Source organism: Rhinolophus sinicus, chromosome 14, assembly GCF_057876585.1.
Source record: "Rhinolophus sinicus isolate RSI-liver-muscle chromosome 14, RSI-T2T, whole genome shotgun sequence".
Lineage (NCBI taxonomy): Eukaryota > Metazoa > Chordata > Mammalia > Chiroptera > Rhinolophidae > Rhinolophus > Rhinolophus sinicus.
In genome coordinates this window covers 154875209-154902160 of record NC_142514.1, presented here as the reverse complement: position 1 = coordinate 154902160, position 26952 = coordinate 154875209, and the positions used below count along the sequence as shown (strand labels likewise).

Sequence of the window (26952 nt, the reverse complement as noted above, 5' to 3'; positions counted from 1 at the left end):
CAGGGTTACTGGGAGAGGAAAGACCTAGCGGCTAAATCAGCGGAGCCAAGTTCACACTAACTGACTTCAGCTGGTCAGAACTACCTCCCACAGATTCCAAAAAGCAGAAAAGGGAAGGTGACAAGTATTTCCGGCACTCCGACCGTAGGCATGCCCACCACGAGGGCTGCTTCACACACATAGATATGACTTCACTGAGTTCCGACAGCAACCTGCTGAGGCACTGTTACCCCTACCCTGTACAGGCGAGACTGGTGCCCAGGGAAGCTAAACAATTGCCCACATCCTGTAAGCTCCAAACACAAAGTGGTTGAAGAGGGATTCGAACCAGTATTTCTGAGTAAAAAATTCATCCACTGTCCTAGAACTGGCTCCTTTCAACCAGAACTGCCACATCTCATTGTCTGTTTCCACAGAGGTTGCCCACTCCCACTGACCAGCCTAACCTCAGGTAGGAAGATAAATCATCGATGTCACTGGCAAAGCATTAAAAAATAGTACAAAGAAGAAAAAGAGAAAAATGATTTGTATTGGAAAATTGACCCTTGGCCATAGCGTAAGATCAAAAGTATCCAGTGAGTAAAGGAAAAATGCTTTTCAGAAGCATCTGCTTCACTGACCAAACTGACAGCCTAAAGTCACCTGGGATTCAGGAATTGTTAAAGAAAGAGTTCATCCTCTTGGAACAACCAATAAAAAAATGGGAGAAAAAAAATCCCTGAAGGAACAAAATATTATCAATTTCTCTTGTCTCTACTGCTGTCTGCCCCCGGCCTTTTCTCATGTCAATCAAGCCCATTCTCCTGCTAGAGCTGGCCTCCCTGACTTCAGTCTCTGCTCTCAAACCTCCAATGTCCCCTGCTTATCATTTGAGATCAATCCGGAATCCTTAATCCTCATTATAACCTGGCATCAGTCTCAGCGCCACCCTCCCTTCCCTCCACAGAGAGGCAATGTGGCCTAGTGACACACTGGCCTTAGTGCCAGGCTAACTGGGTTTAGCATCATGGTTCGAGTGTCTAATAGCTGTGTGGCCTAAGGTGGATTACTTAGGCTCTCTGAGACTAAAATGAAATACCACTTAGGGGAAGAATGAGATACTGCATGTAAAACATTTTCAACGTGATGCATGGAAACTAGTAAGTGGTCAACAAAAAGGGGACTGGAGAGTTTTAAGCCTTCATGCTAGGAGATAGGTTTGTAGCATCGCACTGCTCCATCTCTGACTTTCTCTGACCGACAGCCTCTCTACCACATCCCCCTACACACACTGACCAGAATTCTGCAAGGTCCAGACTAAGTCAATACTGTTCTTCCTTTCCTGTGACCTTGTTGGTACTCATTGCTTGTTACCATGTAGATGGGATTTATACACGAATCCTGGTTAGTTATCTGCCTTACCTCTTCATGGTTATGTTGTTTATTGGCACTCGGCAGCCATTTCTGCCCCCTTCTATATTATCCTCCACCTCCGTATTGCAGTCTTGAAGCATATCCCAGACTCCCTTGCAGCTGGGGTTCTGGGAGTGATTTAGGTCCTGCCAATGAGTTGCAATTGCATGAGGTCTAGAAGGTAGGAGTTAGGCAGAGGGGGCTGGCAAGCAAATTCCAACAGATGAGAGTGACTGTGGAAGCCAGACTCCAGGTTCTAGCATCTGGTCATCAGCTTCATGGGAGTCCAAGGTGGGTGGGTGAGTGGGGGCAGCAGGGTAGTTTAACAACTCCAGCCTAACAGGCCTGCTAGATCTCAGCTAGGGTGAGCTGGCCTTCAAACCAAGAGCCCAACTGCACACTCCTAATGTCTGTCCTTCTAGCAATTTTACGTTACTAATTCCTTATATAAAAACCCTTCCTACTTGGCTGACCTAGAATGGTTCCTGGATTCTAGACTGACCCCAACTGATCAAGCCCCCAATTTGCTCTTCAGCTTCTCTAGCTCCATAACTATGTATCGCTTTGTTTATATGCAGTTTTTAGCCCACAGCCCTGGTTGCCAGAGCCGCTCACTACGCGAGTCCATCAGGAATCCACATTTATTTTCATCCTTGCTCCCGGCTCAACCTAAATAGGCAACTTCCCACATCTCCTCTCAGAGTCATTACAATCTGTGGAATTGACAGATACGAGTATATGGTAGCCAACAGTGCCCACAGCCAAGGAGGCCTCAAAGTCTCTACTAAATTTTTTTTTTTTTTTTTTTTAAGGGGGGTGCAGCTCAGGGTGGCCAGATGGCTCAGTTGGTTAGAGTGCAGTCTCTGAACAACAGGGCTGCTGGTTCGATTCCCACATGGTCCAGTGAGTTGCGCCCTCCACAACTAGACTGAAGACAACGAGCTGCCGGAGGAGTGGCCGGATGGCTCAGTTGGTTAGAGCACGAGCTTGAGAGCTCGCTACAAGGTTGCTGGTTCAATTCCTGCATTGGACGGTGGGCTGCGCCACCTACAACTAAAGGTTGAAAACGGCAACGGCACGTGGAGCTGAGCTGCACCCTCCACAACTAGATTGAAGGACAACGACTTGGAGCTGATGGGCCTGGAGAAACAAACTGTTTACCAATATTCCCAATAAAGAAAAAAAAAAAAAAAAAAAAAAAAAAAAAAATATATATATATATATATATATATATATATATATATATATATATATATAAAAGGAAGCGCAGCTCACAGTGGCCCATGCGGGGATGGAACCGGCAACTTTGGTGCTACCAGCACCACGCTCTAACCAACTGAGCTAACCAGCCACCCCTCTACAAAATCTTATGCCGGCAAAAGTAATAGCCATCAACATTTGTCCCAGAGTAAACCTGGATGACAAAAGCAGATCTGTCATTGGGACAAATTTTCACCTAATCCATATAAGGTGGCAAACTCAGAACTAAGAGTTCCTGACCATTCTGTGAGATTCAGCAGCTTTTCCTCCTTTCCCTGGTCTGTCTTCCTTTCTCTCTGGTCAGATAAGAGTTAGATTCCTTTTATACATCTGTGTTTCACAAAGTGTGGTAGACGCATCACTGATGGTATGTTTTATAAGATTTTAGATTACACACGGGTCAACATCTTATTTTAATAGCTAAATATTCATTTTTATGATTACTTTCTATTATGCCCAATGATACTGCTTTTGTATTTATAGTTGGAATAGTTTCCTCTTTAAATAAATTTCTTCAAACTACGTAGTCCATTTAAAGAAAATTAATAAATAAGTGACACAAGTGGTAGACAAATATGGCAAAATTATGAACATGGTAAAAGAGTGACTAAGCTTGAGCGACACTGATAAATCAAATCTTACCACTGTATTTTGTGGGGAATTTCAAATATCTAATCTACTTGGCTTATCAGGATAGTATCAGATGGCTCTGAGAATGTTCATAATTCATTTTAAATCACTTGGTCCCATTTCTCTTCTCAGGCTTTGGGAGTAACCTGGTCTTATAGGAAGGCTGTCAGAGGGAGTCAGGAATTGCAGTAGCCTTGCATTGGCTGGGGCACTGGGCACCTCGTTTGCTCCCCTCTGTGCTGGGAAAGAAAGCCAGGGAACATGCTACTTATTCCATAAGATGCTGAGTCGGTTAGAAAGATGCAGCTACATCTCCTAGATGAAATCATTAATGTCAGTGATTGTCTGTAGTTGAGTTTAATGATCTAAACTGCAGTTTTCAACATACATATAGTCCTAGGGTTGAAGGAGAAAGATTTGCATGAAATTATTCAAATAAATGAATGTTAACAGGGGAAAATGTGAGTATCTAGATATACTTTTAAAAAACTGTTGTTTATTTTGGGTCCTTGTGAATATTCATGAACATAAATGATAGTAAAGCTAAAATAAGCAATCTACCTCCATTCCCTTCCTGCCAGAGTAGAGAAGGGGGTAAGAATTTCTGGGCCATTCTCAGAATCATGGGATTCTCTTCCAGCCAGATATGATAGGACAGAGGGGAGACTCACCCCTGAAGTTGAAACAGGGTGCGGCCAAAGGGCCACGTGCAGACACTCTAGGTGCCCTCAGCGGGATGCAACGCACTAGCTCTCTTCTGAGGAAATGGCCCAAGAATTCAGGAAACAATAGGTATGTTGGCATCCAGTTGGTGCCAAATAAAAGTAGCACTAGGCTGTGGCTGACTCCCTCAGCACAGAGCTAAGGTGACTTCAGGATGCAGATTCACAATGATGTGAGGGAAAGGGGTGGGTGATTTTCTCTCCAGGCATCCCCTAAAAATGCTACTGGCACCCCAAAATCCAGCACAAGAGAAATGGATGGGAATAATGCCAAGGAAGTGACTCACCCCTAACAGTGCAGCATGAGGCCAAATTCCCCGTGGACTTACCATGGTCATTTTTAGCAGAGATGTCACTAAGTATATGTTTGATAAGGGGAAAAGTCTCTGGGGGAAACGGCTGTTCTAGTCACTGTAAATAACATGTGGGCTCACAATGTTTTTTGGAGAGTGGGGCGATAACTGATGCATAAGGTTGGGTTGTTTCTTTAGCTGCTACAGAGCCTGTCCACCATTCTAGGATCTCAAAGAGGATACGAAACACGTAATGTGAGAAAGACACCACAGTGCAATGTAACCAGTAATACAACAGTAGACTTGGCGATCCTAACAACAGTCGGAGAGAGGCGGAGTGCTTGATGGCTTAGCTGTAGTACGAAGGAAGCCTCCTTACCACTCCAAGTACAGATATTCCTTTTCAGACGACCCTGCTCAAATAGCTTACCTGTTAGTTCATTCATTCATTCATTCATTCGACAAATATTTATTGGATCCTACCTTTGATCCAGATACTGTGCTAGATATCAGGAATTCAGTACAAAATCAGACATGTTCCTGAAGTCATGGAACTGCCATAAAATTCGGTGAGATGGATGGTAAACACGTTAATACACTTATAAACATGATAAGTTCCGTGTATGTGGTGTTATGAGGAAAGTAAAGAGGGACATGAGGCAGTGACTGAATGGTTGGGGGGGTCAGGAAGGTTTCTCTGAGGATATAATGAGAAGAAAGTTTCACGTGAAGAACCATGTGAGAATATTCTGGGCAAAGCAACAGCCAAGACTAAGGACCAGAGGTGGGAAAGAACCTGAAATTGTAAGAACAGAAAGGAGTCCCCAGTGTCTGCCATGGAAGTGAAAAGGGTAACGTGGGACGCAAGACCTCTCAAGTCTTGATGGAGTTGGATTTTGTTCTACATGCAATGGGCAACCACAGGAAGGTTTTAAATAGGGAATAAACACAATCTAAGTTGTTAAAAGCTCACTCTGGCCACCTGTGGGAAGAAGGCACGAGGGGGTGACGTCAGGAGTGGAAGCAGGAAGGAAGCCCACCTACCTGGCCACTGGAATAGTCCAGGTACAGGAGGCTTGGGCCAGGTGATGCTAGCGGAGATGGAAGGATGTGAGGAAAAGCAAGTGAACACGACTGGCACACTTTGGGACTGAATCAAAGTGTCTTCAATAAATACATTATAACTTGGCTGGAATTTTACCTGATGTGACTGACTTTTCTAAATTTAATCACCATAAAAGCGAGATTGATTTTATATATATATATATATATATATATATATATATATATATATATATATACACACAGCCACTAGTTCTAAAGCAGAGATGGGCAACAAACAATGCTTCAAAGTTAACAACAATAATTGTCATATACACGATGCATTGAGACAAGCTCAAGGCAGCATCTCCCTCCTTATTAAAGAACGATGGCTTCCTGGAAACTGGGTTGTCGGGAGCTCCCTGTCTTCCTCTGCCCCTCCGCCCCCCACAACCTCAGCCCATTCTTATTTTGCAGTTTCAAAGTTAAGAATCCGAAACCTCCCCAGAACAAACTGTAACTTCCAAGGAAAAATATGCTCTGGCATTATGCTTCAGTAAACCCAGAAGGCATGCGGAGATAAGAGTATTAAGCGTACCTATTAATGCAGCCGGAAGTCCCAAATAAAGAAGAGATGTCCCAGGGGAGACATAAACCAGAGCCTGCATCCCAGCAGAGGCTGAGTTTCTGAGTTTCGCAATTGCTGGCAAGTTTGCAGAGGCCGTTCTCCCTCAGAGAACAGCAGAGAACGCCAGCAGGGAAGACCCGAGGTTTTTCTCCATTCCTCTGGCCTGATGTGCACGCAGGACAGTTACAACGTGGGTCGTCAGTGGCCCCAGAAAACAGTTTTTGTTGACAGGGCATGTTCTCCCCTGCAGCAGACCACGGTTGGGCTTGGCAGCAAGGGGCCGTGTTCTCCACCATTTAGAACCGAATTCCCCTGGCAGTGAGGGTTTTGACTTTCAGAAGAAATTATGGGGTGAAGGGGGGAGGCTAAGAGACCCATGCTAGGTAGGGATGTCACTGGCATAGAGGTTCCTAAAGCCTGTGACCTGGACCTAAGTATGTGTCTGTTAAGGAGACAGGCAAGGAGAGAGGGTCTCCCTTTAGTTTCTGAATTGAATCCCCTCCCACTGCCACTTAGATATATAAATTAGCCACACATGTGAAGAACAGGCACCCTGCCCCCAAGCCCAAGGCAGTGCCTTCCCCACGGGGCCTCTACAGAGATGGCAGAAGAAGGTGAACATTTGCAAAGCATCTCTTAGGGGCTCAGCACCATGTAAGCACCTCTACCCACACAGGTCCATTATATAACCCTGCTAGAAATCGTCTTAGGTGGGAAGGAATGACCATCTCTGTCCTAGAGGTGGGTAAACGAGCCCAGAGCCATGTGATGGCGGCGTAGCAGAGATGAAATCTGAACGATTCGATCTCAAGTCCCATGGGCTCTCCATACCTACCAGCCACCACCCTCAGCCCAGCCAGGTTCTCTTCTGGGAGGACTGAGTATCCAATGGGTACAACGCGGGGTTCCAACCCAACCACTCAGCTCGCCCCAAGCTCTTACCTAGCTTAAGAACGGCGACCAGCCACAGATGTTCTCACTTGGGAACTCTCCCTAAGGGAAGAACTCTACAGCAGCCCAACTTTGCTATGGTGTGCTACTATCATGGGACGGGGGCTCTCTCCTCTACAGATTAAGGTGCTCCTTTGCACCGCTCTCAGGCCCAGCTTCTTCCTGCCCAGCACCAGACCTGGAGACCCGCTATGCCAGCGTCTGCTCCCCATGGGCTCCACACCCGGGCAGGAAGGGCTCTTGGCGGGCTTGATGTGCTCAAAGGCTGCAGCAGACTGGTGTATGCAGCACGTAGGGTGGGGTGGGAGGGCCAGGGGAGGGGTTCCAGGACGAGTTCCCTTGCCTTGGCCTCTTGTCCTCTGGCAACTGGTGAGGTGGTAATGGTTAACCAGGGAGGGTGTCCTTGGTGTGAGTGATGCCACCCCCACAGGACTTGTCTGCCACCAGAACCTGGCGCAGTTCCTAGCAGTGAGTGGTTAAGGGTATAGATTTTCAAGCCAGATTGATCTGGGTTCACCAGTGTGGCTGCCCCTCACGGATTCAGGGTAAGTTACTATCTTCTGAGACTCAGTTCCCTTATCAATCAAATAGGGGATATGAACAATTAATAGCACTTACGTCATAAGGCTATTGTGCAGGTTAAATGGGATAATGCACGTCAAGGCACAGAGCAGAGCTTGCCACCTAGCAAGTGCTCAATAAATGCTAACTAATAAAAACTACAAATAACACTGTAAGTGAAAGAGAAAGGAACAACGTAAGCACCAACGGGGCCCCCGGCTGATGCTGTGCTGACTGCCTCTCACACACACAACATTCTCACCCCTTTGGTGGCAGCACAAGATCAGCCATTTACGTAGCACCTCCTGTACAGGCAGGGGCCTCATGTGCACGATCTCTAATCTATTCAACAATCCTGCTGGGACAGAATTATTCCTACAGGAGGACTCTGAGGTTCAGAGATGTCAAACAACTTGCCCAGGATCACACAGCCAGCAAGCAGCAGTTAGGATTCATAAATAATGAGAGCAACGCTATGCAGTCTGTACACTATACCAGGTGTTGTTCTTAGATCTCAACACATATTATCCATTTAACCCGCAGCACACCCCAAATGGGGAGGTACAATGATTATGCCCACTTCACAGATGAGAATAACTGAGGCCCAAGCAGATTAAGCAAGGTCACACAGGGAACAGCTGGGCTGGAATGGCAACCAAGGCAACCAAGGCTCCAGGGCCTTGCTTTAACCATTGCCCTAATTACTTCTCAAAAGAAAAAAAAGAAAAAGAAAAATAAGCCCGTGCACAGCTCACTGCACTATCCTGCCTCTAAGAAATGAAATCTCGTGGGTACTGAAGACACTTCTCTAATGAGTGAAAACTGTGTTGGAAACAAAAATGCACTAGGCTGAAAGTCAGTAGATTTGGGCCGTGACTTTAAGCAAATCACTTTCCCTCTCTGGATGTCAGTTGGCCCCACTATAAAAGGATTGGTTTGGACTAGAACTTCACACTGAAATCGTACAGCTCTAATAGTATATGGTTCTCTGAAATGGGCCTTGTTCCTTCCAGAGGAGACCATGAAGTCCCTGGAAATGTGGGCTGAGGTTGCTGACAGGCCCTTCACAGAGGAGCCAAAGCACGTCTAATGCAAGGAGACGGCATGTGGCCCAGCGCTTGAGAGCCGCCCACGAGTGAGCATCTAAGGCTGGGAGATCCCGGGCAATTTACCAGGCCCTTGGTTTTTCCTCTTTGGCAAAGAGCGGAAAATAACTTGCCTTAGTGGGTTGCTTTGAGGTCATAAAAATGGTCATAAAGCATTTTCCCAGATTCAAAGTTCGTGTATGCAAAATTCTCTTGAACTCAGCCATGAGAAGAGTAATCAGAGAAGTCGGGACTTTGCAGGATTCCCAGAAAGCAGTCTGAGAATGTAAAGAATCTTCATTACTTCTCCATGCTTCTTACAGCTGAGAGTCTGGTCCAGAAAGAGGGGAAAAAAGCCCCAGTACTAATTCAAAGCAACTCACAAGATATTCAAACCAGTACCATGCTGTTTAGTATAATTATATGCTATTCTGTTCCCCAAAGTCTTCATCCCTCCCATTGGAAAATAAATTCTCAGAGGCTATAAAATTTGTCTGTCTATAACGAAGACCTACCTGTTGACTTACTGATTCATTTCCATGGTGACACCTGAGTACACTTCCCTGTACACAAAACTGCCCAATTCTCTTCTCCTTCTGTCAGTTCAATTAATTCATGAATTGCCTTGATTCAAGTCAACATGTTTTGAACAGCTGCCACAGGCCAGGCAGCATGACATCTGTATATTCTGGTTACTTCAAAAAGCTACATAAAAACAATGGCTGAAAATAGCATCAATGTCTTAGACTTGGGTGGGGGTGGGGTGGTGGGATAAAATCTTCCCCATAAAGATCTGAGAAGGTCAAAGAATGATCTTGGAATTTCAACTACTTGCTTAAAATCTGTTTATTTTAATCATTATGCATTCATATTACATTTATTACATAAATTTTTACATAAGAAGGATCCATTCACCCATTCAACAATTATCTCATGGGCAGCTACTCTTTATGAGGCAGTGTGCTAACAGTCCTGAGAGATTCAAAGAAGAAAATTGGTACATTGCTTCTTTTATTGGAAGTCTAATTCCAGAGGTCTGCTGTTACCAATTTTAAACTACAGTAATGGCATCGCTCTTCCTCAAGAAGGATGATAACATTAATTCGTTTATTTAGTCAACAAATAAATGCCTGGTAGTGGAGCTACGTTGAGAAGCAGTCAAACGTGATTCTTGCCTGCATGGAGGCCAGCAATGTGATGAAGGAGATAGCCCGTAACTGCCATAGATGTCAAAGGGGAAAAAACAAGGGATTGAAAAAAACACTTCTACCCAAAGGATGTCCGACCGACACGGGACAGGGAAAGGCTGCATGAAGGAGCTCTGTTTAGGTTGAGTCCTACAGGATGAGAAAGAGCCCGTCATGTAAAAAATGGGGAGCAGAGCATTCAGGTCAAGGGAATACCACAGACGCACTCCTCCAGGTGGGAAAGAGTTGATGAGTTCCAGGCAGGACGGTGCAGCTGTTGCCTGGTGAGCAACCAAAGGAGATACAGTGGAGAGAGAGGAGTTGGCAGAGCAGATGGTGCCAGGTCTTTGAAGCCACGGTGAGGAGTTTGGATTTCATTCTTTGTGAAAGAGGAAGTGACTGAAATGTTCCTGAAGCAGGAGAGTGACGTGGTGCCGTCCAGAGAACGGACTGAAAGCGGACAATAGTAAAAGGATAGAGACGAGTTAGGAGACCACCACAGTTCTGAGGGAAAGGTGATGGCGTCCTGTCTATGAAAAAAGGCGAAGTGGTTGGATTTTAGGTCTGTTGGGGAGGTTCAAACAGGAGTACTCCTATTGGAACGATGAAGTCCAGAAGAAAGAGGAATCCAGGATGATGCCTCACGCGCTGGTTTGAGCCACTGGTAAATGGCAGAATCACTTACATCTGGACATATCTGGAGACATCTTTGATTGTCATGACTGGGGGTTGCTACTAAACATTCTACGTGAGTAGAAGCCAGGGATGCGGCAAAACACCTCGCCATGCACAGGACAGCACCCAACAACTAATAATTGTCTGGCCCCAAATGTCGATGGTGCCGAGCTCAAGAAGGCCCGACTGACAGAACGAGGAAGAGTGAGGAGGGGAGATAGTTTGAGGGGTGACTTAGCACCACACCTGCGACATGTTACATTTGAAATATTCATGTTAAATTGTCCTCAGAACCACACTCTTCAGAACGGAGGAAGTAAAAACTGAGACTGGCACCAGGCTCCTTTGAAGAAAAAAGTGAGTCCTCTCGAAGCTATGAGAAAGAACCCAGTGGTCCTACTCATAATACTCTTTCCTCCTAAATTATGAAAGACATTTCACAAAGTCAAGGAAACGTGAGTCTTTACACTTGCCATTCACCCTATTTGCAACCCTTCCTTTCTCCCGCCCCAAATTCTGCCTAATCTGTAAGCCCAATGCCAAGTCCTAGATTTGTGAAGTTTCCCTAAGGACGTCCATCCTTGCTGTGTCTGAATTCAGAGGAGTCTGGCTTTTCCAGCACCTGCTGTGCGCTGGCAACCTCTCTAGGTTTGCCACCATGCGGTCACATCCATATCTCTAAGATTTCTGACATCCCTGGCAGGAAAAGATGCCACCAGTCTTCTAGATATAAAATAACCGACGCTCAGAGAAGTTAAGTGATTTGCCCAAGGCCACAATGAGTTAGACCAAGTTCTTTCTGTTGCCAAAATCGATGCATTATACAGCCTACCTCCCTCTGATCTCCTACAGCACGTAATCTACCGCCCTGGGACGATTACTAGGCCCTGCTTCAAACAACAGCCCCCAACACACTGTCTTCCTGTGCACATGAGTGGCTGGCACACAGTTCTTGCTCGATAATTTGCAGAAGCCTGTTTTCCCTGTGTTAGTCTGGCCTCCCCACCTGATCTGTTAAAAGCTGGATGGCAGGAAAGCCTGTGGGGAAGGAAAGAAATTCCCTCCTTTACCCTCTTTCCCAAGATACCACTTGGATTCCCCAAAGAAGGAAGTGTTATTAATATTTCTGGCTTCCCTCTCCACACCCACAGGAGGTGCTGAGTCTAATCTGACCTGGCAAAGATCAGTCATCTTATGGGACCCCCAGATTACTGGTGGGTGAAATGACTGTGTTTAAGGGCAGGTATCAGGCTCCAGGCGTCTCTTACTTCTGGGACTCTGGTTGGTGTCTCCACCTGGAAGTACAGGTGGTCAGTTATGTGAGGTCGAACCTGCAGCCAATTCATGGGAGAGAATGCCAGAAGCCTTCCTTTGGACTCAGGCCTAACTCACGTTCTTCCCAATTTATCAAAAGTCCTAGATTTGGGGAGTTAATAGGTATTTACCAAAAATTTGCTTACGTAGGTGAATAAAGGCCAGCTGTCTTTGCCCCTAGGAAGGCAGGAGAGATGACAGCAGTCTTGATTTACGTTGTACTCGCAGAACCTTTGCATAGTTTGGGCCAGTTAAGTGTTCAATAAAACTTGAAAAATGGTAGCAATACCCTCCAACCTGATACTATCCAAACCAGTCTGCCCTGTCTCATTCCCTTCTCTCTCCAACCTGCTATTCTTGCCGACTTTCTAATTTCTCTCCGGGACAGTGCTACAGTCCAGATCTCCCAGGCAAAACGCCTCAGGAATCTTTAAGCTCTCCTTCTTCTTTGCTGGCTCCTGACAATCAGCTGGCCATCCCTGTTCATTCTGTCTCCACAACAGCACTCCCACCCAAAGGAGACCTTTGCCATGCTCCTACCTTAGCATCCGCTTACTCCATCTAGAGAAATGCATCAGAGCACTAACCCTGAGAGGAAAGCTCTGATACCTCCATCCCCGTCGCATTCCCCAGGACCGACCACAATGCACAGCGTTCCAAACCTGGGCAACGGTGAAACCACCCCTCCAGCCGAGTCAGGGAACTTCAAAGAGGGACATGCAGCGTGGGTACAGCTGGTCTTCTTCCACATGTTACACAAATGTCAGAACTAAAAGGACTTTATCAGACCACCGTTACTCCCAAGGCACACCCATAGTACACCTATAGTACAAGGTGAATCAACTCTGCCTTCAGTAAGCTGAGTCCCAGAACGCATTAGCTCCCAGCCTGGTACACACTGCAGAACGCTGAGATAACTGGGCCTCAGAACTTGAATTCCGTGATCAGGAGCCTGGTGGTTTGCTCCCAACCTCAGTCTAGGTCCCCTCATTGTCCAACGAAGGTAGGCACAGTCTTATCTTTTGTGTGTGTGTGTGTGAGTGTGGGAGGGCAGAGGGGAAGGAAGGGGAGATGGGGAAATGAGCACCCCCTTGGGAAGTGCAAGGTGACTCTTCACATGCCTTGTATTCCCCGGCATAGTGTGCCTGGGGCACCACCAAGGAACCTCGCACTGGGAAACTCCTGGAATAATTCCCACTGTTTTAGCTATTCGAAGCCTGAAACACCGCACCAACATTACATCTGGAGAGGACCGCTATTGGGTGTGAACCAAACTGCAGCCTGGACCAAGACTGATTTGGAGACCACAGAGAGAACCCAGGACCCCCTGCCAACTACTGCTCAGATTCATTCCAGTTATTTCATTAATCTGACAATAAACAGCCAATACTTTATGTGATTCAAAAGCTCATTATGTTAAAAAATCAGAACGGTGATTTTATAGTTGCCCCATTAAGTGAACACATAGTATGTGCCAGGTGCTATGTCAGTTCTGGGGAATGCAAAGATGATGGAGACTCGATTGCTGCCCTCCTAGGGCTGATGTTGTAGCAGGCATCTGCAGTGAGTCCCGGGAAGCCGAAAGCAAGGTGGTGGCACGGGAAAGGGGGTTGTTTATCCACAGTGGCTACTGTGGACACATAATCAATAGGGCTTCATAGCTGAAGCATCTTGGAACTGCAGCATATATGGCCTTGAAACTCCAACTGTCTCTTTGAAGAAGTCTATTTCAGTTCTTATAATATAGGACACTTCCAGAAATTAAGTGAAAAGGATAATGCACCAAACCCCAAATTCCTAGTGTTATCTGATTATATGCAGGCTCTTTTTCTTTTCTGACCAACTTGTTATCCAAGGAGGTCCATGAATAGAACTTTTCTCTCGCTTACCTAGTGTGAGCTAGGTGTGCAGCCATCCTTTACTGACTGATAAGCATCTTGGGAAGGAGAGAGGACAGAGAGCGTGGACCAGGTATTCAGGAAATATAATGTAAAACAAGCCAGTTGTCCCTGGATTGTCCTGGGTCAGAAATGTATTCATTCAAATAGGGGCCCCCTTAAACCAAAATATAGCTCAATCTGGAACAGTCCCTAATAAGAGAGGCAGGGACACAACTTATACGGACTGAAAACGACAATGCCTACAGCTCCCCACTTTGTAGAGGGAACATTTACAACACTGCAGTTAGCACTCAAGGGAAAAAAAAGGCCAACCAATGCAATGAACTCAGTTCACTTCATTTCAAAACATGAACTCGTTGCTATCTCAGGAAATATCACCTTACTCTTTAGATTAAATGTTCGCCCAAGCCTAGGAGACATTCAACAGTAAGAAAGTAATATACTTTAGTTGGCTTCTCCAGGCTCAAGTTTCACCAAAACAAGTTTCGTGCAAACATTAGCCAAGTACCGGGTAATGGGATACGGCAGGGTTACGTCATCCACGGCCCATTTCCAAAGAAACATGGCTTTTCCAGGTGGAATGTTAAGTGCTCTCTTCATGTTCTTTATAATCTTTGTTACACAAATTTACAGAATGGGTTATGGCCGATGCATTAAAACTGTTGAAAGGCCACGAGGCCTTGGGCAGGTCATTTCGTCTCTCTGGGTCCCTGCTTGAAGTGGGTTGTTGGAGGCCACTAGTCACGGGGCTCCTTCCTCAGCTAATATTCGAAGATTATTAGCCCAGGACTCTACTGTCCAACTCTTCCTGTGGCTGCCTTGGCATGAAGTACCCCCCTTCTGACCTTTGAGTCCAGCATTCAAACACTGTGTGTGTCTTACACTCTATGAGTATGGAGGGAGCAGGTCAAGTCAGCTCATCTCCCAAATCCACTGCTCAGCTACATTTCCAACCCTAACATTAAGTAATGCACCTTGCATATCCTTTACCCCTCTGCACAGTGAGATATGGAAAAAAAAACGATTTTTACCCTTGATCTGATGATGATAATCGTAATAAATTTGTACTGACTGCTTATAAGGTGTCAGGTCCTGCACTGAATACCTACGTTAGCTCATTTAATTCTCACAAAATCCCAGCGAAGCCCTCCTTAACCATCTTCTATGAAAGAGTAACCACTCTGAACCTCCCTATCCTTCTTACTCTGCTATATTTTTCTCTACGGCATTCATCTTCATAAAAAAGTAACATACAGTTTGCTTGTTATCCATTTCCTTCACTAAGTTCCATGCAGGCAAACATTTATTTTTGTTTACTAGTGTATCCTCCTGTATGTAGTAAATGTTTCTAAATATTTGTTCAATGAATGCATGCATCATCATAACAACAGCTGACATTTACTGAGCATTTACTATGTGCTGGGTGCTACTCAAAAGACATATTTTATTGGGGCAGCCGGATGGCTCAGTTGGTTAGAGCGCGAGCTCTGAACAACAGGGTTGCCAGCTCGATTCCCACGTGGGCCAGTGAGCTGCACCCTCCGCAATTAGATTGAAGACAATGAACTGTCGCTAAGTTTCCAGAGGGGCGGCCAGATGGTTCAGTGGTTAGAGTGCAGGCTCTCAACAACAAGGTTGCCGGTTCAATTCTCCCTGCAACTAAAGATTGAAAATGGCGACCGGACTGGGAGCTGAGCTGTGCCCTCCACAACTAGACTGAAGGACAACGACTTGGAGCTGATGGGCCCTGGAGAAACACACTGTTCCCCAATATCCCCCAAATAAAAATTTATTTAAAAAAATAAAGAATCTGTATTTAAAAAAAAAAAAAAAAGACATTTTATCAAACAACCCCAACACGCCCAAGTGTGGAAGAGTTATCATCATCACTTTACAGATAAAGAAACTGAGCTTCAGAGAGATGAAGTGATACTCTCCCAAGGGCACCCAGGGGATGGCAGAGCTGGGAAGGAACTGAAGCTGACCATCTCATCACCACTCTAAGTCTGACAGCAGTGACACTGGCACACACCCTGCAGGGCAGGATTGAGAGCAGGCTACCACGAGTGCCTATCAGAGATCCCAGGAGGTGGTGTGGTCAGGCAGGGCTTCTTAGAAGAAAGGGGGTTGGATTTGAGCTTTGCAAGATGGCATAGAATAGGGACAGATAGAAGAAGCATTTAGTTCCAGGGAGCAGTAAAAGTAGGAAATCAGTGGGCTGACTATACTGATTGGAACTAACAGCTTCTATCTGGCAGCCCAGCAGAGGGAGATTTACAACACTGCTGTCACCAAGAGTGCCAGGAAGGAGTGGGACTTCATCCACTAGTAAGGAGGAGCCCATGTGAGGTTTCTGATCAGGAGCGATGCAGTCTGTAGTCCTGATTCTTGAAGCTTCACATCAGTAACAAGGCCATAGAAATTGGCAGGAGCTACAACTGTTGGCCAAGGCTCACTCCCCAGGCCATCGACACACATACATCATCCTGAGCTCAGGGCACAAATGGAGCTGATATGTCCCTATTTAAAGCATCTCCCTTCGCACAGATTTTCCCACAGTGTTTCGTGTCCGGTCATGTACTGTGACCACACAGCCCTTCTGTCACTGAGACAAAGATAAAACATAATGCAGGTGCTCAGCTCTCCCTGGTCCCATGTCACAGTGCTAGGACGGGAAGCAGGTAGTATCTTTGGTAACTAGGGAAGTCCTTTCTTACCTCCCAGCCTTCTCATGTATCTTCATCACACCTTCTTTTCACCCTGTGTAAGCAGTATCTTTCCACTCATTCTAACCCCTCATCCTATTACCCATTCCCAGGGGCAGCTCAGGCATTTCCGCCTCCCTGGCTTTTACTCCTATAACACCAGCACCAGCACATCTGCAACAACTGAGTCAGAAAGAACAACCCTTGGGAACACCCCTGCATCACCCACCCAGGAGCCCCACCTCTAAGCTGGATGGATAATGGCAGTCTGCTCCACACTTCCTGTAGAGCCTCGAGACCCTGAAGAAAAGCTTAGCCATATGCCTTCTGGGTGGTTATGACAGAAGCCAGAAACAAAACAAAACAATTTTTTTTTCCCCTTTTTCCTGGCTTTACACAAAAACAATTGTCTAAGTAATGTGAGCACTGCTGGGTCACCAGAGGGACCAATTACAAATCTCTACCTCTATTAACACAAAAATGAAGGAAAATGTGTTACCTCAAAATGTCATCCAAAGGAAGTCACTTACTAATTTCAGGGTTTTTCTTTCCTCCCCTCACAATATTCTATTCTTTATTTTCCAAGTAATTAACCAGAGTCAAAACCTTCCTTACATGCTTTGGTTTCAATTCTGAAAAGTATATCAAGGCTATGATGGCTCATTACCCACAGCAGAAATGCATATGGAAACATTCCTGTATATTTCAACCTGATTTCTCCAGAAAAGGATGGAATTTCTTGCCCTTGAGATTTGGGGAATTAACAGAAAATGGATATGATGATTTCAGTACCTGGGAGATGGTGAAATCGATGTTAGTTATAGTATGCAGAAAGTGGGAGAAAGTCCTAGAAGTCCTTGAGAGTGGAAATTACTGATATTTTCCAGCAGACATTTCGGCCTGGGCAGTCACCTCTTCCTGTCTTCATCAAAGGACACATGACCCTGTCGGGTGGGATCTGGACAGAAATAGGATTTACCAGCAGAAGAGGGCAGTGCCTTCAGGTGAATGATCTTTAGTCAGAAAAAAAGCAGCAGTTGTTAAGAGGAGACTCCATCTAGGTATGTACAGAAGGATGAATGAGAGGTGAAGGGCCGCTGTATTTTAAAGCTAGAACCTGTGTCCTCAGGAGTTTTGCAGCATCCATGGCATCCTTGCCTTAGAAGGGTGCGGTGTCACCGCAGAAAGGCAGACAGAGCCCTTTCACCAGCGATCTCTTTTACTCTGCTTGTTAGCCTGGCTGCCTACAGGCCTAGGGGGTCTTTGACCAATGCCTCTTGGGGGCTAAGGTCAAAGGTCAGAGGCACATTCCCTCATCATCATTCTTCTCAATTATTCTTCATTCAGAGCCACATTCTCCTTCGTTTTGTGGAAGGGCCTCAGAAATGTTTTCCAGGACACTGGAGGGTGATGAGCCAACCCACCCCTGATCACAGTGTTCGCTTTCCTCGCCACGTCACTCACAGCATCTTCCTGACCAAAGGGGATAACAGAAGGGAACGACTTACAGAGAGGCACCTCACAGAGAGGAAGCACAGGCCTGTATACCACACACTCATACACACCTACCGTGTTTCCCCAAAAGACCCAGCTGGACCATCAACTCTAATGCATCTTTGGAGCAAAAATTAATATAATATAATACTGGGTATAATATAATACCAGTTATAATATAATATAATAATACCAGGTCTTCTATTAATTTTTGCTCCAAATGACACATTAAAGCCGGATGTCTTTAGTTGTGCTATCGTGGCTGCCTCGATGTCATGAATCATTTTGACTTTGGGGAAGAGCCAGAAGTCTCACGGTGCCAGATGTGGTGAATACAGTGGATGAGGACACAGCATAATGTTTTTATTTGACATAAACTGCTATATACCAGAAGCGATATGTGACACGGAGCGTTGTCATGATGGAGGATGATTTACAGCACACTTTAAAACACACCTTCTCTCAACCGTAGCTCACACCCGACTGACTACACAGAACAAGGTGAAACTTGTCACACACTGTTACTAAGGTTCGACGCGCCACTTCCCATATTGAAGATCCCTGCCTTTCCATTGGATGGAACTTGGCAGTAGCATTCACCGTATTTTCTGATCACAATGGAAAGGCTCCGTGTCACAGAACGCTTCTGGTACAGCAATTTCTGTCAAATAAAAATATTATGGTGAGTCCTGATCTACCTTATTCACCGGATCTGGCACCATGTGACTTCTGGCTCCTTCCCAAAGTCAAAATGACCATGAAAGGTAAATGTTTTGAATCGATTCAGGACATGGAGGCAGCCACGACAGCACAACTAAAGACACTCATGAAAGAGGACTTCCAGAACTGCTTCAGAAAGTGGCATGAATGATGGGATAAGTGTGTTCGAAGCAAGGGGCAGCATTTTGAGGGGGATTAATAACAATGTGTCTTTTACTGTAATAAATTTTTTTAAATTTAAACATTCACTGTATTGTTTGATCACACCTCGTAGTTTCTACTTCACAGGGTTATGGTGAGGATGAAACAGAATAAAGCTCAAAGCAAAGGCTCAATCAATACATGTTAGCTATTAATATGATTAATATTAATTATCTATTATTTTATCAGTAATAGGTTTTATTTTTCCTTGATGATAAATGTAATATATGGTCGTTGTAGAACATTTGGAATGTAAGGAAAAGTATAGACAAAAAAGAAAACAAATCCCTGGTAATATCCCCCCAGAGCTCAGCAGTGTTAACATTGGGAGTATTTCTGTTGAGTCTTTTCTCCAAGCACAGAGACATGCACACACTACTAGACCATATTATTATATAATCACAAGAGCAATCATTTGCTCCCTGTCAACTAATCGCTGGACCCCGAGCTCAAAGCCTGAGGCACACTTTTTTCTAGTTCTCTCTGTAACTCTGTGAGGTGCTGTGTACCTATTTACAGATGAAGAAACACAGGCTGGAAGAGGCTGTGCAACTGGCCCCACATCATGCAACACACAGTTCCTCAGCAGAGCTGTGACTACAGGTCTCTCTGACTGGGACACCTAGCTCTGCGCCCAAGGACGGACTCCAAAGGTGGTCTCTCTCCATGCCTTTTCTACCCCTATTCGTTGGCTCTGCTACATCTCAGAGGATACAAGCTGCTGCAGAAGTGGCCTCGTTGCTTCTCCTGATTTCTTCAAGAATCTAAAAGAAGGGAACTGGGGGTTGAAGAGGATGTCAGAACCACTCACATCACGCTCTGGAAGTCCGCCCCACGCTTACCCCCTCCCAGTAGGCACTGTAGGCCTGAGCAGTCACCTCCTCTCACTTTCATCAAAGGCCCCTGTGACCCCTTTGGGTGGGATCTGGACAGAAATAGGATTTACTGGCTACTGCCTTTTACCCTGGGTGGGCAGGTACATTTCTGACATTCCCCTGCAGAGATAACACCTAAAGATGTAAGTTTTGCCTCTAATTACTCTTGGCCTCATTTTGATCCAATTAGCTTTAAAACAGAACATGAAACAAAACCTTTGGTTCCACTAGTCAGTCAGAACAGTGCATTTTCAAGTTGTGGGTTAAACGACTTCATGTTTATTGAACTGCGACAGTGATAAAATAAAAGTTCAGGCGCCCACCGCTGGCCCCAGGCCCCAGTCTGAGTCGGTTATTCACACACAATTGACTCCAAGATGTTCACAGAGAGCTCCTTCCTACTAATGATTCAAAGGTAAGAAAGGTTTGTTTTTCCCAAGCTCATTAGGAGAAGAAACCATTCACCCAACAGAACAATGGAGAGTGGGGACATAGATCTTGCCTCACTTACCTTTGAAGAAAATAATAATGACAACAGTCGTTCCCATCTATAGGGACCCATATTACAGACTGTGTTGGGTCCTGTTTTTATAGTCCCATTTCATCTTTTCACAACCTGGGAAAGAGTGTCATAATGCCCCCTGTTACAGAAATGGAAAATTGATCCAGACATTACCGTGTTTTCCCGAAAATAAGACCTAACCGGAAAATAAGCCCTAGCATGATTTTTCAGGATGACATCCCCTGAACATATGCCCTAATGCGTCTTTTGGAGCAAAAATTAATATAAGACCTGGTCTTATTTTCGGGAACACACGGTAGTAAGTGGCAAGGCTGGAATTCAAACCAAGAATCACCTGAGAGCAAAGCCTTTCACACTGGACACAGCCTGCCACCAGGACTGGGCTCTGCATGGAGTAAGTACACAACAAATAACTGCTAACTCAACCCGTCAGTCAATGAAGACACAAAAAGCAAACTAATGATGTGCCCATGGTTTCTGGGCTTCTGCAGAAAGGCTGAGGCCCATCCTTGGGCATCGCCGAGGCTATCTGAATGGCAAGGTGCACCCATCACCTCTTCCTGCCTGAGGTCTGGAGGCAGTGGGGAGCACAGGACAGTAACTGCTGCCTCCCCTGGGTTGTTTGAGCTCCTCCAGTCCCTCCCCCAACTGGAAGGGGGTTACTTTGGTGGATCACAACTACCTTGGGTAGTTCGCAGAGTTAATTTTAAAAAGTGAGACTCAGGTCCAAAAACCCCCACAGACCCAATAAAGGCTGACCGTTGACCCACATTGGGAAAAGCTCCCTCCATAAGCTAAAAGGGCAACAATATTAGAGCAGTGAGGACATCCCAGCCCTTACCACAGCCACCTGCCACCAAGCTCCATGTCCCCTGGGATGCTCCTCATCTTTCCTGACTGGGCAATAATTATTCTTCTTGTTTTTTTCTTTAAGTCTGGCATCCTGATGCTACGCGGTCCAGACCAGGACCCAACTTTCCCGTGCTGCAACTCAGGTGCAGCTTGGAGATAAAATGTGTGAAATGCTGGGTTCTCCTACAGAGTTCAGTTAGAGGAAAGGATTCCAGGAAAGGATTAGGGAGCTGGAGTCCTGACAGTGCAGCAAAGGTGCACTGCACACCGTCTGCTAATGTTACAGCATATTAGCGAAGTTGTAAAATAGTAGATTAAAGTTAGACAAGCCAAACATAACACAAGAAGCATGAAAAGCAAGGTGCCATTTTCCCAACAAATACGTTCATTATGTGAAGAAACAGCTTAGGTTGATATGGAATCTTGGTATCCACTGCAGCTGCTATGACTTTTTGGGGGTTACCATCTTTAAAGAGCTCACCCCAATAAACATTAATTCCAGTTTATTAATAGCTATTCCTTATTGAGTCCTTATTATGTGCCAGGAAATCTACAAATATGGTTTCTTATCCTCACACCAGCGACAGAGTGAGAACTGGCCCCATTTTACTGAGGAGGAAACTGACATCCAAGGGGGTAAAGGGCATGGCCACAGCACGGCTGACTTCGATGGGCAATTAGGCTCCCCACCAGTAGAAACCATAAGATACAAAACAAATCACAAAAGAAAAACCCAAGGAAGAGCGTGCCGATCACATTTTCTCCCAGGAATGGGGAAACGCAGCTTCCTGGAGCAGAGGGAAAAGACTCTTCTCCTCAGCCCTCCCAGGAGTGATGGGCGGTTATTTTTGAAAACCGAGGAGGGAAAAAGTACCTGCAGCCTAGATGGTTCTGGCAAGCTTGAAAGAAAACTAAGCCATTGTGAGAGGCGGGAGAAGAGGACACCGTGCTCATGCAAGCTGGGCTTACGTTTTTTGTTTTTTTTCCCCCCTCAAACAAGCCAAACCGCAATAGAGATCAACATGGGGGGGGGGGGCCTCCTAAAGAATCAAAACACAATGGGGGCTGGGGAGGCGGGGGATGGAGAGGAGACCACACTGTCCCGGGCCGGCCATGAGAGCACAGACCTACTCACAGGAGACAATCCCCGGCGTGTGCAACCCCCAAGGGCCCCAGGAATCAGTAGGTGGAAGGGACAGGGAGAGAATGCAACCCGTCCCCCCCCCCCCCACAGTCGCTCACACAGACACATATCTACTTTCCAGGTTTAAAACAAACAAACAACAACAACAACCACCCTGAAATCCATCTTCAAAACAATAAGGGAAATACCAAGTATAGAATGCATTTTAGGGGCTTTCCATCATGGGAGACAATTCTGAATGGGGATGGGGGTGGGGTGGGGGATTAAAAAGTACAGCAGTGTCCCGGGAGTGGGTCTGCAGTCCACCCTTACCAGCTTCATGGTGGTGTTATTCTGTTCCCAGCGCCACAGCATCACGCTCATCTTACTTCAAGGCGAGGAGGGAAGGGGGGGGGGGGGAGAAGAGGTGGGGGGGAGGCGGAGGGGGCCGAAGCACCTGCACCCGCGCCGGCCAGGTCGGGCCGTCGGGTCCGGAGTCGTCCTCTCGGCCCCGGCCCCTCTGGGCATCCCCAGCACCCGCGGCCGTCTCGCCCCCGCCCCGGGGCCGCTGCTGCGCGTGGGGACCCTACCCCCGGGCCCGGCGCCCGCGCTGCCCGGCTCTAGCGCCTCGCTCACTCGTTCCCCGCCAGCCGCCCCGCCTCGGCCAAATCAAACAACTCCCCCTGCGTCCGAGCGCCCGCGCCTAGCAGCGCGGAGGCCGCTGGGGCCGCGGCGGAGAGGGTGGGAGGGGGGGTCCGGCCAGCCGGCTCCCCGCCCCCTCGCCCGCCCGCGGGCGGCCCCGCGTGGCCCCCAGCGCTTCAATGGTCGGGTTAGCTCCTGCGGTGGGGCCGAGGAAGGGGGAGAAAGGTTGGAGCGGAGAGGTACTTAACTTTCGGGGAGGGCGTGGGTAGGCGGGGCAGCCTGGGGCAGAAATGGGGGTGTGTGTGATGGGGGCGGGGGCTGCGGGAGCGCAGTGTGTGGCTCCCGGGTCCTCGCGGTCCTTAGCGCAGACGTCCCGTGCCTCTCCCTACGGGTGCTCAGCATCGTCTTCATTTTCTTTCCTCACCGAACTCACCCGAGTTGTCTGCCAGTTACCACTCCGGAGCCGCCGCCCCCGGAGCAGCTGGAATTTTGACTTCGGGATGGATGCACCATCACCACCACCTTCACACCGCGTCCCCTCCGCCCATCCCCGCGCCCCCAGACACTCACACACACCCACCGACACCCACACCCCGCTCCCCCAGCAACATTTCCTGCTACAGGAAGAACGGGGCTCGAGTGTTTTCAAACATACCTGCTTACTACTGCCGCAGAAAGGACATCTGTGGCCCTCGCAGAAGGAAGAGGGGACAGGCAGTGAAAGGAAAGGCGGACAGGGGAAGAGGCTGTCAAGCCTTTATTTCCTCTTCTGCCTCCCCCATCGACCAAAGGCTTTCTGGGGACCTGCCCCCTCCACCCTGTGCTTTCTGAGACATTGAGGGGGACTGGGCACCTCACCTTCCTGCCCAACCCTTGGTCTGGATCCAGCATCCCCTGATCCGGCAGTGACCTCCCAGGGGTCCCCAGCACTTTCAGTATCCCGAAAAGGCTCAGGAATCCTTCATCTCCCCAAGGCAAGATGGGACTGGCCACCCAGACCTCCGCGCTTGTCTCTGATTGAGCTGCAGTGATACCTTGGGATGAAAATCCTGGCTCTCCCCTGCTGATAGACACCTATGATGAAAACTCATGGAAATACCTTATTACACATTCATTACGTTAGTCATAACTATTCAAAATGAGAGGAGGTGATAAAATGGGTTCTAATCTTTCAAAAGTGATCTTTAAAACATGCCAATTAGATCAAAATGTTGCCCTACCTAACCCTTTCAGGATTTGACTTCCCTTCGTAGTTGAAAACTCCCAAGCCTTTTCTATGACTTATAACTTCTTCCTCTCCCACCCCCCCCTCCCAAGCTGGGATTGACCCTTCAGAGGTCCCCAGCACCAGCAGCCTTCTTTCTTTTTCTCAGACATACTGAAATCCTACTTCAGGACCTTTGCACCTACAGTCACTCTCCCTAGATCCCTGTTCCCCTTACTGCCTATGGTCTCATTTCTAATGCGGTCACCTCCTCAGAAGGACTTTTGACTTTTAATATAGCGACTTTCTACTTTCCACACTCTTGTAGCCAGCCCATTCTCGTCTTTCCTTCCTTGTTCTGCTCACCGTGTGAACTTAGCTAACTTGCATTCTTGTTTATTTTCTGCCTTGTCCCCTTTGGCTATAAACTCCACAAAAGCAGGGACCTTGTCTGTTCCCCCATGGGATCCCCAAGTGCCTGGAATAGTGTGTGGTGCATAGTGGGAGCTCAGTAAATGTCTCCCAAATAAAAGCTTGTTGACAATGTCCTACTGTAAGTTCCTGCAGCTTCCTCTGCAATGAGGACTGAGCCAGACCTAGGCAGCACGTCCCACATCCTGCCTGGGGCCCCGACCGACACTGAATGACTGCAGGAGACCCTGTTATGTACATCTCCACACATATTTCTGGAGACCAAAACATGGGCAATAATATTTGCTGCCTCGTGGAAAGGGACACATCGTAGGGGAACAGAGAAAAGGAATATTTGAAAACATATGAGAATATGTCATCTGAAAAAGTATATTCCATATTAATATATCTTATGTACTTGTAAAACAGATTCTAAAATAACTTTTTTTTCCCTGAAAATAAAGCTTGACAAAATCTTATTGGCCAAGATAACAAAATACAAGCTCTCTATTTCAGCTGTTGTCAGCCAGGGGTCCTTGAAGCCTGGTGGTGGGAGGATATGGAATTCAGAGATCTTCTGCTTCTGTGAAAATGCCGAGCCTGGGTGGCTGTGCATTTTCTGGGGAAGCATCTTTTGGCGTATCACATTCTCTAGGATATCCAAAACATTAAAAAACGACACATCTCTAGGAAGTCACTGAAGGAACAATTAGTTCCTAATCACAATCTTTACTGGTCAAAGATGGAAAACGCCACTCATGGTGCAAGAAGGAATGGGGCATAGGACACCTGCCCCAGCTTTAATGAAAGAGAATAGATCTGTGGCCTTGCCTTTCAGACCTCACACCCTTCAGACCATAGGTGTGCTAGCTCATTTAACAAACACTCCTTGAGCATCTGCCATGATACATTTACCTGGCTCTGTGCTCAGTACTGGGAATCAGAAAGGATTCCCTCTCTGATGTGTGTGTGTGTGTGTGTGTGTGTGTGTGTGTGTGTGTGTGTGTACATGCCCCTCCCATGCACACACAGTCTATAAGAAGATAGACATACACCAACAGTTGCAATGCAACGTGACAGGTTCTACAAAAGAATGCTGTACAGTGTACAAGTGAGCCATAAAGAGAAAAGCTTTGAACAAGACTGGGAAGCATGGAAGAGCTTCACAGAGGTGACACCGATCTGCATCTGGAAGGATGAAGGCAGGTGCCATAGGAGGAGGAAAGCACCCCAGGAAGGTGGAATAGCACATGCGAGGGTATGGAGAGGTGGCAAAGCATGGCAGCCTCTGTGTGGTCAGAATGTAGAGATTGAGTGGCAGGAAATAGGGCTATTTGTTAGGCTGGAGCAGGCTAAGTCCCTGAAAAGGGGGTTCTACCCTTAATTCTTCTAAACCAGAGGAGTGATTTGATTAGGAGGACCTCTCTAGTAATAGCAAGAGAACAGCTCTGAAAGGTGCAGGCTGGAGGGAGGGAGACCTGTTAGAAGGCTGTTGAAATCATGCAGAAGACTGAGAAAAAGGACCTGAATAAGGAGAGATGTACGGAAAGGGGGACTGATGTGGCCAGCAATCCACTGATGCAGTGGGTGTCCCCAAGGGCTAAGGGCTCTGAGTTCACCCCAGCAGGTGTGTGGACCCTGAAGATTTTCAGACGGAAGTGGCTCCTAAAGCCTCCTACCCCCTGGAGAGCTATTCATCATTCACCAAGCTGCCTCTCCCAGCCACTTTCTTCTCCTTCCTCCCATTTCTGTAATCTCGTACCAAGGCCTTTGAGGTGAATTAAGGGACAGAGATCAGCCTGTGTGGACCACATGGGACAAAGCCGGTGGAAACAATGCTTGTGAAGGTCTGCCCTGAAGTGCGGTCTGGTTCCTCCCAGCTGTTGGCCTTCTGACCCATCCTCTGGGCCTGACAATCCAGCGCTGACCCCTGGAGGCAGTGACCACCCCACCCCCAGCTGAGCCCAGTTCCCCGAGTGTGACCTCTCTTGTGTTCTCACAGTAGCCATGAGGTAGGGCCCTAAGTCCTAGCAGTGTGGAACCCCTGGTGGCGCTGACACCCTGGAGGCTGGATCTGCCCTTTGCTGCCAGTGTCTTATGTTCCAGACCTTTCCATCCCTAGCATCTAGATATCTGCTCCACGCCACTCAGCATTCGCTTATTCCCTTGTCTGTCTGCCCTCTTCACACTCCTCTGAAGTTTCAGCACTTGCCCAGCTAGGGCAGGCATGTGATAAATATCTCCCGAATCAAAGCTGGAGTGTGTATCTTGCTCCACAGGGCAGCATGAAGAGGGGAGGAGATTGCGGCCAGAAAGCAGGCTTTAAGGCCTGGCATCCCCAAATCTGCTCATCCAGGGACCTCCATTCCCTTACCTACAAACTGATGATCTATAAAAATCCTTCTCACTCCTAAATTCCACAAGGCCAACCCCTGTCTGATAAACTAATTTGTATCCAGCTGTTAATGGCTTAATGTGTTTCCCAGAGAACATAATGCAGTTTAACAGGGGTCTGCCACTGCTTCAGCCAAAAGCAGTGACGAATGGGGGAACGTGCAGATG

General features: G+C 47.0%; 1 protein-coding gene across 10 annotated transcripts in view; it reads right to left on the bottom strand.

Moving 5' to 3' along the window:
• Positions 1–26952, bottom strand: part of NAV2 (neuron navigator 2) — a 711083-nt gene that overhangs the window by 292823 nt on the left and 391308 nt on the right. The window contains exon 1 of one of the 10 annotated variants that reach the window (XM_074336130.2): positions 22467–22749. The exons of the other annotated variants lie outside the window; for them this stretch is intronic. Coding sequence (XP_074192231.2) covers positions 22467–22517 — 51 coding nt within the window. The 5' untranslated portion in view covers positions 22518–22749. Of the gene's footprint in view, positions 1–22466; positions 22750–26952 lie in introns of those variants that run through there. 10 annotated transcript variants of the gene reach the window in all.